The sequence below is a fragment of the Anolis sagrei genome, chromosome 1, assembly GCF_037176765.1.
Source record: "Anolis sagrei isolate rAnoSag1 chromosome 1, rAnoSag1.mat, whole genome shotgun sequence".
Taxonomy (NCBI): domain Eukaryota; kingdom Metazoa; phylum Chordata; class Lepidosauria; order Squamata; family Dactyloidae; genus Anolis; species Anolis sagrei.
This window is the reverse complement of record NC_090021.1, coordinates 20,650,610-20,664,012: the sequence shown is the minus strand read 5'-3', so window position 1 is coordinate 20,664,012 and position 13,403 is coordinate 20,650,610. Positions and strand designations below refer to the sequence as shown.

Sequence of the window (13,403 nt, the reverse complement as noted above, 5' to 3'; positions counted from 1 at the left end):
TGAAGACTGCCCGGAAGCTTCAGATGGTCCAGCGCTCGGCAGCCAGGTTGCTAACAGGAGCAGCTCTCAGGGAGCACACCACTCCTCTGTTGAGCCAGCTCTACTGGCTGCCAATTTGCTACCGGGCACAATTCAAGGTGCTGGCGTTAGCCTACAAAGCCCTAAACGGTTCCGGCCCCACTTACCTCTCCGAACGCATCTCCACCTATGAACCAACACGGACATTAAGATCGTCCGGGGAGGCCCTGCTCTCGGTTCCGCCTGCATCACAGGCACGGTTGGCGGGAACGAGAGACAGGGCCTTCTCAGTGGTGGCCCCTCGGCTATGGAATGCCCTACCCATTGACATCAGACAGGCCCCTTCTCTGCTGGCGTTCCGGAAGAAGCTCAAAACCTGGCTCTTTGAGCAAGCGTTTGGCTAATCAGCGCAATCAAACATAGGATGACGGTAAACTGAACATAGGAATGGCACAAGGATTATGAGACTGGATTTCGTTTGTGATCGAGGCACTATGTATGATTGTTGTGTGTTTGCTACTGTGTATGATGTGTTTTAACTGTTATTGCTATGTTAATTAATATTGTGTAAACCGCATTGAGTCGCCTAACTTAGGTTGAGAAACGCGGTATAGAAATAAAGCAAATAAATAAATAAATAAATAAATAATAACAATAATAAATAGAGTAAAATAATAAATGTAATAAAAATAATAAATAGAGTAAAATAATAGGTAAAGGTGTCCGCTGACATCAAGTCTAGTTATGTCTGACTCTGGGGGGTGGTGTTCATCTCTATTTCTATTCCGAAGAGCCGGCGTTGTCCGTAGACAAGGTCAGGTGGCAACATGACTGCATGGAGCACCACTACCTTCACGCAGAAGCAGTACCTATTGTTCTACTCACATTTGCATGTTTTCGAACTGCTAGCTTGGCAGAAGCTGGGCCTAATAGTGGGAGCTCACCCCACTCCCCGTATTCAAAACACCGACTTTTCGGTCAGCAAGTTTATCAGCTCAGCAGTTTAACTTGCTGCGCCACCGGGAAAAAGGGGGGGGGGGGGGTTAAATGTAATAATAATAGTGTAAAATAATACATGTAATACAAAATAATAATAGAGCAAAATAATGTAAATGTAATATAATAACAATAAATAGAATAAAATAATAAATGTAATACAGAATAATAATAGAGTAAAATAATAAATGTAATAATAATAATAATAATAGAGTAAAATGATAAATAATTTTGACTCACGCATAAGGTAAGGGGGGGCTTTTTTAGCCTTAAAAAGAGCTGAAAAAATCTGCTTATATTCGAGTATATACAGTAGTTGGGTGTCTTATACTAATTCAATGATAGGAATTCTTTGGTGTTTTGGAAGCTAAGTCAGTATGGAGAATGATAAGAGATTGTGCATATTGTAGCCTACAACAGAGCTTTCCGAACATTTCATATTAATAATAATAATAATAAAAACTTTATTTGTACCCCGCTACCATCTCCCCAGGGGACTCGGTGCGGCTTACATGAGGCCGAGCCCACAATACAACAGTAAAACAATAACGACAGTAATACAAAACAATAAATAAAACTCACAAGCAGAAAATAAGCAATAAACATTATTGGTAACACACACTTTTTAGAAATTTTACGACATTCAGTTTTACTAGCAAACAGGAGGTTAAGCAAACCCCTTAAGAGATATAGACACAGCATATCTCATGAAAACCTTTCATTTTTATATTTAAAAATATATGATTTAGTGCTTGTTTCACATAGAGTCAGATACTTAATACTTGATACTTAATACTTGGCAAAGGAAAAATGAAAATTTTACTTGGCATCAATATTTTCCTTTTGTGTCGTCTTTGGGATGCTGAGGAGAATCAAAACAAATACCATAAGTAGCACGGTTAGGTTTGTTCACTTTGAAACAAGCGGACAAATTTCAAGAACTGGGAATCTCAAGCTAGTTGGCCTGTTGACCTAGTGGGTAAAAGGTCAAAGCTGATCTCTCTGAGCTCCTGCTCTACTTTCTCTCTCATTCAGGTTGAAGTAATTAGAAGGTTGTACTGTAGAAAGGGCAGGAAGAAAGTGGGAAACACAAGCTGTGAATCCTATATTGTGCTTGTGAAGTGCAAATCTACACTTAGTTATATGACGTTTGCACGATATACCACTCTTCTGCTGAATGCCAACCTTAGTAAATAATCAGATGACTGCAGAGTGTGCCTGTTTATTATCCTGTTAGGCAACAGCGACTGTTTCTTCAATAACACTGAACGAAGGGGCATGTGGAAAGAACTAAAATAGTTATGAACCATCCAAAAATGCATATCTGGAATCCTCTTGGTTCATCCGGACTAGAGTATTTATTTGTTTAGTAAATTTTTTATAACACACCCTTTATCATGGGGTTGCAACATGAAGTACCATATAAACAATTTAAAACACTTCCAGATTGAAACCATAAATAATCTTAAAACCAAAACATACTAAACCTGACATTAGTTAAAACTATTTTAGAAGTTATGAAATTTTAAAGGTATACTAGCTGTCCCCTGCCACACGTTGCTGTGGCCCAGTCTGGTGATCTGGAAAATAAAGTAATGAGAAAGTGTTGCTTTCTAATATATGTGATTTCTTTATGCTTGTGGGTAAACAGTATTTCTTATTGTTTTTTTGTCAGTGTTGATGTAGAGATTGTCTGATTTGCCTATTCTGGAACATGCAACATATAATTGCCCTTTTTTAGGGGTCCCTTTCAAATCTATGATACTATAGCCTACATATACATTTATATGTGTGCGTACAAATCATATATATATATATATATATATCGATGGCTCTTTGCCAGGAGGGCTTTGATTATGTTTTCTTGCCCTGGTGAAGGGAGTTGGACTGGATGGCCCTAAGGCAGCATTTCTCAATCTGGGGGTCAGGAGCCCTGGGGGGGGGGGGGTTGCAAGGGGGTGTCAGAAGGGTTGCCAAAGACCATCTGAAAACAGTATTTTCTGTTGGTCATAGAGGATCTGTGTGGGAAGTTCGCCAATTCTATCATTAGTGGGGTTCAAAATGCTCTTTGATTGTAGGTGAACTACAACTCCCAAATGTCAAGGTCTATTTCCCCCAATCTCCATCTGTGTTCATATTTGGGCATATGGAGTATTCATGCCAAGCTTGATCTAGATCGTTCATTGTTTGAGTCCACAGTGCTCTCTGGATGTAGGTGACCTACAACTCCCAAACTCAAGGTCAATGGCCACCAAACCCTTCTAGTGTTTTCTGTTGGTCATGGGAGTCCTGTATGTGACGTTTGGTTCAGTGCCATAACTGGTAGAGTTCAGAATGCTCTTTGATTGTAGGTGAAGTATAAATCCCAGCAACTACAACTCCCAAATGACAAAATCAATTTTTTGAGTGAAGGACATACAGTGGGTTGTTAGGTGTATGCTGTCCAAATTTGGTGTCAATTGGCTCACTGGTTTTTGAGTTCTGTTAATCCCACAAACGAGCATTACATTTTTATTTATATAGATATGTGCATATTTCTATTTAGTTTTAAATAAAAATCTATGTTTTATAACACACTTTATTTATATTCTACCTTCTCCCCTAGGGGATTCAGAGCAGATTACAACACTTACATTAGACATAGGCAAACATTACAATGTACAATGAGACACACAAACACAGACAAGGCAAAGGCTTCTCTGGTTCTGGTAGAGGTGTTTTTCTCCATTTTTCAAGTCGAGGAGCCTGCTTTGTCACCTCCTGGTTGTGTGGCCAGCAAGACTGCTTGGAGCATCTTGTTGCCTTTTCCTGTTAAAGCAGTATCTATTTATCTACTCACATTTGCATGTTTTCAGACTGCTAGGTTGGCAGGAGCTAGGGCTAGCAGCAGGAGTTCATCCTATCCCGCGGATTCGAACAGTTCAGCAACACAACAGTTCAGCAGCACAAGGGATTGTTTATTTATTTCTTATTTATATTTATATTCCGCCTTTTACTATTCTGAAGGGGTCTCAAGGTGACTTTACATATGGCAATTATTTGATGCCTTTAGACAACAGACAATGAAATACATTTGAGTTAAAATTTAAAATTAGAGTTTAAATGCACATTAAAACTTATAAACATAATCACTATTAAAATCACACCACTCACAATCGTAATCCAATGCCGTTCCAAGCATCATTGCACATATTTCATAGTTATTATGGCACTGTAGTTAATCTCCAAAGGCTTAACCACAGAGCCAGGTTTTCACATTCCTTCTGAAGGCCAGGAGGCCTTCGTTGCGCCACCCGTGGCCCCTGTTTTGGCTTGATATTGGAAGGAAAGCAGTCCCAGAACCAGCCTCCAACTTCTACTCTTGGGGTGCCACAAGAGTAGATCCATTGCATCAAATGCCAAATGATTTCGTTAAATCCAAGTGATTTAATGGTTCTACTTGGATCAGGAGCAACAGCAGGATGTAGACTCCATGAAATGCTTAGATTTGTGGAACTCACCTTATGCAGTTGTGAACACACTTATTGTGTAATGGCCAAAAACTACAGCTGCATATGTAAAACAAATTACACCTGTGTACGACAATAGGATTCCGGCTATTAAATGAACACAAAAATGGGTTTCCTTCCTCTCCATATTATTCTTTATTTGGGAGATTAGTCAGATGTTCTGTTTTTAAATAGCTACAGAACTTTATCTGGGGTGAAAATTCCATTCAACCAGGCTTGTCTTGGTTGGAAGGAAACCATACAAAAGGACTTAGGTCATTATGTGGTTGTGTTCTACATGTGTGTTTCAAAATAAACCATATCTCTCATTTGTTACTGTTTACAAAACTTTTTATCTTGTTTGTTATTGCAATCATCTGTTTCCTCCATTCTGCAGCTGAATCTGTTTGGGTTTTGTGCACAGCTGTGCATGCTCTTATCATATATTTACATTCAAAAACGAAGGGAAAATTATTTGTTTAAACCATCATAAAAATTTGATTTCCCTCTCACAGTCTGGATTTTGTTAATATAAGCTCTATGTCCTTTTAGGTTCCTTTATGCATCTGTCTTGTTTTGAAGAGCCTGAAAAACTTATTTGCAGTTCTTGCTGTTTTGAATGCTGGAGTTCTTCTATTCCAGATATTTTACAATTAAAACAAAGTACAGCATAAGCATAATTGACAGAAAGGATAAAAAGAGTCAACCATTTGATTAATTTTTAAAAAAACCACATTAAAACTTTGTAAAGAGAAGAAAACATAAAACATCCTGTTAAAATATATTTCCATCAAAGTATCGTATATACTTGAAAGTAAGCCGACCCGAATATGTATGGAACCGAGCATATGGCGAGGGTGGGAAATGCAGCAGCTACTGGTAAATTTCAAAATAAAAATAGATAGCAATAAAATTACACGAATTGAGGCATCAGTAGGTTAAATGCTTTTGAATATTTACATAAAACTGTAATTTAAGATAAGACTGTCCAACTCTGATTAAACCATTATTCTAACCTTCTTCAGTGTAAATGTGCTTACGTATCCTTCCAATAACAAAAGAATAAAATAATAAATTTAATAATAATAATAAAGTAAAAATAAATGTAGTAATAATAATAATAAATAGTAAAATAATAAATGTAATAATAATAGAATAAAATAAAGAAAATAAAGAAAAAAACATGGATGTGGCTCACAAATGGAACTTTGAAAAAGGAGACGGAGGGCCTGATTCTGGAAGCCCAAGAACTATTAGAACCAATACCATCAAAGCCAGAATTGAAACGACAGATCTCAAATGTAGACTCTGCAAGGAAGCAGATGAAACAATAGATCACATCCTCAGCTGCTGCAAGAAGATCGCACAGACTACAAGCAGAGGCATAACACTGTTGCTCAGATGATTCATTGGAATTTGTGCCACAAGTACCATCTGCCTGCAACAAAGAACTGGTGGGATCGCAAGCCGGAAAAAGAGTTTTGGAGCACAATACTCCTGATCTCTTGATCATGGAAAAGCTGACATGATGTGAGGTTTTGAGGATCAAACTGCAAAGACTCTGGCACAAGCAAGTCAAGGTGGTCCCAGTGGTGATCGGCACACTGGGTGCAGTGCCTAAAGACCTTGGCTTGCACTTAAACGCAATCAGCACTGACAAAATTACAAGCTGCCAGCTGCAGAAGACCACCTTACTGGGATCTGCATGCATTATTCGCTGATACATCGCACAGTCCTAGACACTTGGGAAGTGTCCGAGTGTCTGCTGTGTCTGCTGTGTCTGCTGTGTCTGCTGTGGACTCATCTTGTTGTGTTCCAAATAAGAATAAAATAATAAATGCAATAATAACAATAATAAATAGAGAAAATATTAACTGTAGTAAAATAATAGTAATAGAATTAAATAATGTAAATGTAATAATAGTAATAATAAATAGACTAAAATAATAAATTTAATAAAATAAAAATAACAACAGAGTAAAATAATAAATGACCTTGATGCAAGTATAAGCCAAGGGGGGCTTTTTCAGCCTATAAAGGGTGCTGAAAAACTCAGCTTATACTCGAGTATACAATAGGTTAGGAATCAAAACCCCTGCCTTAATTTTTAAGAGCTTATTTCTCCCTGACACTGGAAAGAGGGCAGACAAGACCAACTGAGCCTCCTGTGGAAAGGAATTCCACAACATGGGAGTGGCTACCAAGAAAGGTCTCTTGTTTCTTCAAGAATTGAACCTGTGGTCATGGTGGATAGAGAGAGAGAGAGATGTGCTTTCCTGAGAACTTAAAAGTCAGACGGGCTCAGATAAAAATATGTGCTTTCTTCAGAAAGTCAGTTTACTAACTTGCTTTGTCAAATAGTCAAAACAAATCACAACTAATCCTCCTTCAGATAGTATTAGACAAGAGTTAACCTCATCTCTCATCATTGACTGGGCTGGCTAGAGTTGATAGGGGTTGTTCTGCTGATTTGGTTGCGAACATTGAGGCCTCGAAATGTACCTAATATGGAGCTTTTAACATCAAAGCAGAGAGTCCTTTCTATTGTGGAATGTGTGTATATGTGCTACTGAGACAGTTAAGCTCCAGGCAGAACACCAGCAAAACTATCAACATTAAGATTCTAGGACAAATTGAGCAATCCTAATACAAAAATCAGAAATGCTCCAGAAGCTGAAACATTGTGCTACCAGCTGCCCTCTTCTGCCTTTAAAGTGGCAGCTTCCATGTTCCTCCTTTTTTGTTTGCAGAGGGAGAAGTGGAGAGTTTGCAGACTCCCTGGAGATCTCCTGAAGATAACTGTACTGTATCGGCCTCACTTTGAGATCCTCAGTATCTGACATCCTCAGCCTGTTGAGATCCTCAGTCTCTCACCAGCTTCACACCTCATATAATACACAAGTAGCTAGCAGATGAGATGCGAGGTTGGAGAGAGATGAGGCTAAAGAGAGACTTGGGATCTGTGAAATGGTAGGTGGTATGAATTTGTGCTCAACTCTGTACTTGAATTCCTGCCATGTCACAGATCCTTAGTCTCTTTTCAGCCTTGCCTCTCATACCCTACACAAGTAGTGTACAAATGAGACACGAGGCTGGGAAGAGATGCGACGATCTGTAAAATGGCATGAGGCATAGATCTGCACAAATTTATTAGAAGTATTTTATAAAATTACCCTCAACTATGTGTTAAAGGTCTATGTGAAGCATAAATTATTTCCATGTTTAGACTTGGGTCCCATTTCCAAGGTATATCATTATGTATATACAAATACAGGCATTCCAACATCTAAAGCAACTTCTGGTCCCAAGGGTTGGTAAACATGTATAAACATGTATCTTAATTCAAACAAAGCCCTGACCAGTATTAAAATCAAACAGGTCCCACAACAAAGTACAATGGCGGATGCAATCTTTGGACAGTAAGGAATACCTCTTGTTGCATCACCTCTATGGAGGAGAGCAACTATACACATAAACAAGGAATAGTCAGTGCCTCTTGATTTTTGGCTCAGATAGGCTGATGGGCTAGAAAACAATATATAATACAAGCCGAGAGAGAGAGAGAGATCTCTGCTTGTCAGTCATCACAACAGAAGAATGCTTCTGTTAACAGCTGCAGGGTTCTGAACTGATACCCCAATCATAGTGAAGGAGATGGACATTGCTGGGGGGGGGGGGGGGGGAGGGGATTTTTATTTTCTTATAAAGAGATATAGCTTACCTATTGCGACTGAAGTGGATGATGCTGGATATTGCAGCCAGGGATATTAACCCTTCAAAGATTGTTACCAGAAGAGAGGATATTCCATAGAAAATAAATAACTAACTTGTAATGTTTAAGATAGCAATGACCTCAATAGAGAAGCCTGATATAAAGATGCAGAGATAAAACTTCTGTCCTACCTGCCAAAAAGTGTAATGTAATTAATGTATAATACCCTTCCTGCTTATGTTGTAATGAAAATAATATGCCCAGACATTGATTAGTCTGTGTTTCTACCTAAGGAGAACCATAGGCTATGTATAATATATAGACTAAAGAGAGTGTGCATGTTTACATATAATATATAGCCTAAAATACTAATGGAGAGCATATTCATTCCACCATTAAATTACCCAGAGATCCCAATACTTAAGAATGCTAAAGTGAAGTATTGATTTTAAATCTGCCTGTCCGGATATTAACATGATCACAACTTTGATGTCCAGTTGGCCAGAAAGTAATAAACTGGACCTCAGATAAATACAGATTTGCTGACAGCAATGGTTTCTCAGTCTCAGTCTAAAGAGATAAGTTTGGAGAACCGCACCAGCTTCACAATTTCACAACATTTGGAAGACCCACACGCTTCTGTCATGCCCTAAGATAAGTCAACACCACAGCACTTCAGTTTCCATTAGTTCAGTTTCCTTCACTTAATGTTGCTAACTTTTGTTCTCTAGGTGCAGCAGAGTTTGGAGAAGATTGCAAAACTGGAGCAGGAGAAGGAGCACTGGATGCTGGAGGCTCAACTTGCCAAAATTCGGCTGGAGAAAGAAAATAAAAAGGTTATCAAGAACTCAGTGGGCAACCAGAGGATTGAGACAACTCAGGAAAGTTTGCTCACAGCAGAATCAACTGAACGGGAGAAGGAGGATTCTATGGAAAAGGCTTCTATGGAAGCAGTTACAAGCACAAGTCTGGTAAGTTTGTCTCATTCCACTGTATTATGGGTGAATTTGTCCTTAAAACAACAACCTTGAAGGTATGCATTGCCATTTGGCTGCCACAATAAACAAGGCGTCTAGCTTCCCCTCCACTCTACAATTTCCAAATATTCATCTTCTGTTCGGTAGGAGATTGAAAATCTTTGCATTACATTTTGGTCAACAACAGTTCATTGTTATATCTGAATTTCAAGGTTTATGGAAACAAGTAAGTTTCATAAGTCCAATCTGAAGTTCACTTGTTTTCAGTATAGTTAAGATGATACGAGACAGAGTTAATTGAAATGGAAACAGGAATTTCTAAACTTGCCACTGAAATTTATAATTAATAATGTGGTCTATCTAATGCAGTGTTCTGAATCAGCACCCCAGATAACCAAACCAAATCTAAAGTTGACCAGAAACCAATTTGTAACTCTTTTGGTGCTAATGTTGGAGAGTGGTCCCTGGTCAAGTGATCCTTGGTCAAAGTGGTTCCTGGTCAAAAAAAGGTTGGGAACCATTGATGTAATAGGATGGGGTTAAGAAGATGTTTAACCTTTTTGCATGAGAGCCTTAGAACTTTACTGTCTAACATTTGGAACAGAGATCAGAAAATGCTTGTTGAAACCACTGAAGTTAACTTCCTTTTAAATGGATTCTAGAATTGGAAGATAAACAATTTCACTGAACAGAATTTTTTCATTTTGATTTTTTTTTCCTAGGTTGGGATGCTGACAGTGACTACAGGAAATGAAGAGGTATAGTTTTTAATATTTCAGAGATTGAAAGCTGAATATATCAGCTAATACTAAAGCCTTTGCATTGATTTCACATGCTCCTTGTGTCCCCTCTTAAAAGATATAATGCTTCCTCATGGGGTTGCCCCTTTCTGCATCTTTCCAGGTTCTGCAGATTCTCAGTCAAGTTTCATGGACACCCAAACCACTTATTCATTTCTACCTGCTTAATTTGTGTTGGTTTTCACACTTTGATGAACTTTGTTTTTGCAAAATTGATTTGCAGATTCCAGAAGCTGCTACTAGAGAAGACTTGATAAAGAACCACTATATGGCGAGAATAGTGGAGCTGACCTCTCAGTTGCAGCTGGCTGACAGCAAGTCCGTACATTTCCATGCAGAGGTGAGTGAGCATCATGAAGCATTGGTCTTATAATGAAACTCCTTGTTTGTTTTGGGGTACACCTGTAACAATATTATTCCCCCCTGCCCCCCAGGGTGAGTTTAGAAGGAGAATGAGAGGCTTCCCAAGGGCCATGGTTCAGGACAAGTTTTTGTATGTTGCCTTGAGTCCTTGTTGGGGAAAAAAGCATAATATTTTGTTTTGTGTACTTTGATACATATTTTATGGAGGTATGTATTCATATGTGTATTTTACGGAGTATTTTAAAATGATTATGTGTTTGTTTATGTTTTAGTAATGCTGTTACCCGCCTTGAGCCATGAGAAGAGGCGGGCAAGAAATAAATAATAATAATAATAATTATTATTATTATTATTATTTCATTTATATACTGCTTTTCTCTACTCCAAGGGGGACTCAAAGCTGTTCACAACAAAGTAAATGGCAAAATTCAGTGCCTCACAAAGTATAAAAACACGGCACATAACTAAAGTAGCATATACTAAAAAACTAAAATCATGAACTATAAAACATCAGCCATAAACAGCATAACATAAATCATTGGACATTGCACCCATCACAAAGTTATCTTGGCTGCTTAATCTCACTCTCCAAATGCTTGCTTTAAAAGCCACGTTTTGAGTGATTTCCTGAACATCAAGAGGGAGGGGGCCCAATTTGATCTTGTTGGCGAGGAAGTTCTACAACTGAGGCGCTACCACCAAGAAGGCCCTGTCTTTCGTCCCCACCAGTCGCAACTGTGAGGGCAGTGGGATTGAGAGCAGGACCTCCTCAGCCGATCTCAATGCTCTAACTGGCTCATAGAAGGAGATATTTGATTATCATCATCATCATCATTATCCTCCTTGAGTCACCTTCGGGTTTGAGAAAGGCAGGATAGAAATAGCGTAAATAAATAAATAAATAAATAAATAAATAATATTGATTATGAGGATGGTGACAAGGATGATTGAAAGCAAGTAGTTTTGGAGAGGTAGAGGAGTGAAAAGACTTTGGGACGTGACCCCTTTCTGATGATGGAACAGATATGCCAGAAGGAATAGCAAAAGAGAAGCAGAGATTGGGATCTCGAAAAGGATGAGATGATGAACAGGAATGAGAGATGGAGATTAGCTGGTGATTCCAGGGTGCGAAGGCTACCAAGCAGCTGCAAGGAGCAAGATCTGCATTATGTTTTTCCTTAAAAGATCATCTGACTAAAACATTGTGGGTTTGTGTTTGATTTGACAGTGCCGAGCACTTGCAAAACGTCTCTCTCTAGCGGATAAGTCTAAAGAGTCCACACTGGAAGATATGAGGCTAGCAAAGCAGAGCATCACCAGATTGCAGGCAAGTTAAATTAATTGTTGCTGGTTGGGTTGGGAGTATGGGGAATGCATATCTAAAGTTGCACAGCTGTCCCTCTGCAAACACTGGGGTTAGAAGCACAGGATTCCCATGAAAGTGAAAAAAAGTAAATAAAAATTGGCATTACCAAATGTTAAAAGGATTATGTTAAAATAATGTTAAAAGGATTAGGGGAGGAATTAATTAACACATTGAAAGCATATTTATGCAGAGAAAACCAAAATAATTTGGTTATGTAGTCAGCCCCCTACATTTGAGGGTTTGATTTTTGCAGATTAGATTATTCACAAATTTGATTGAAATGTTCTCTCCAGAATCTTTTAAGTCTTCCATACATTTTTATGGTCAATCTCCACCAGTAGTTGACTGTAGAATCACACTGGAAGATCTAGAGATTCCTAGATAAATGTTCAAAGACCTAGAGATTCCTAGAGAGATGTTCTCCAGGATGACCATGGTCTTATTTTCTCTATCTCTGCCTGCCATCTGCTTTATGGGACATTGGTAGATTGATAGTAACATCACCACATTACTGAGTAGTTTTGGGGAGGAAGTGACGGCATCATTTATTGGTCTTTCAGGATGAATTAGCAACGACCAAGAGAAGCTATGAAGATCAGTTAAGCATGATGAGCGACCACCTCTGCAGTATGAACGAAACGTTATCCAAACAACGAGAAGAAATAGATACATTAAAGATGGCTAGTAAGGTATGTAATCTCAGTGTTATGAGCTATAATTAAGAGTGTCTGGCATTTTTATTCTGACTTCATCATGATATAGGATATTGGTGAAGTAAAAGAATCAAGTCAAGTGTTGATTTTGTTTTTGTATCTTTCTGGATGTTGAATTTGCCTAAACCATGAGATAAATAAAGAAACAGTAATAAATATTCAGCCTATCCTGATCTTTTATTTCATATGTAAGGAACATCTTTTCTCATGAGTAGTAACTCATATTGGTTACATAATATCATCATAAATATCACCTATTATTACACTTTAAGTATGCCCATTTCAGTTGATAATGATAATGGAAAGAGAGTATTTGTGTTTAATTCTTAGTACTAATTGAGTACCTTTTATCCAAAATGCTTGGAACCAGAAGTGGTCTATATTTTGGATTCTCCCCCTCCCCAAATTTTGCGAATACCCGCCTGTACATAACATTTATGGAGACAATATCCAAGTCTAAATAAGTTCATTTTTGCTTTATATGCGTCTTATACACTTAGCTTGACAATAATTTCATAAGAATTTTGTTTTTAATTTTGTGCATGAAACAAAGTTTATTTACATTGAAACATCAGAAAGCAAAGTCACTATTAGCCACCGATGTAGATGATTTTGGGTTTTAAAATATTTAGGATTTCAGAATTCTGGAAAAAGGATACCGAGTCTGTATTAGCATTGTGCTAGGTCCACTCCAGAGTGTTTGAAGCATTTTAGCTGTGGACCGATGGGTGATGATGGATGAAGAGGAGAGGAATTTTGTCTGTTTATAGGATGTTCTTTGCAGGCAGGTATTGTATTTAAAAATGGAGCAGCATATAGTGGAGGCAAACCTTTCAACTGATGGCAGAAAGTATGGAAGAGACTTTCGTGGGTCGGGGGGAACTTTCCAGATGAATGTGTTTGGAGGAAGTGACAGGGTGGCTTAATAGAGGGGGGAACTGTTCTGACCTGTTCATGGATTTATATTATA

The 13,403-nt window shown here is 38.2% G+C and overlaps 1 protein-coding gene across 1 annotated transcript in view; it reads left to right on the top strand.

The window, feature by feature from the left end:
• PPP1R21 (protein phosphatase 1 regulatory subunit 21) overlaps positions 1–13,403 on the top strand; it is a 64,036-nt gene that overhangs the window by 45,148 nt on the left and 5,485 nt on the right. Inside the window, exons 17-21 of the mRNA XM_060754548.2 lie at positions 8,946–9,185; positions 9,914–9,949; positions 10,215–10,331; positions 11,583–11,681; positions 12,281–12,409. Coding sequence (XP_060610531.2) covers positions 8,946–9,185; positions 9,914–9,949; positions 10,215–10,331; positions 11,583–11,681; positions 12,281–12,409 — 621 coding nt within the window. The remainder of the gene's footprint in view (positions 1–8,945; positions 9,186–9,913; positions 9,950–10,214; positions 10,332–11,582; positions 11,682–12,280; positions 12,410–13,403) is intronic.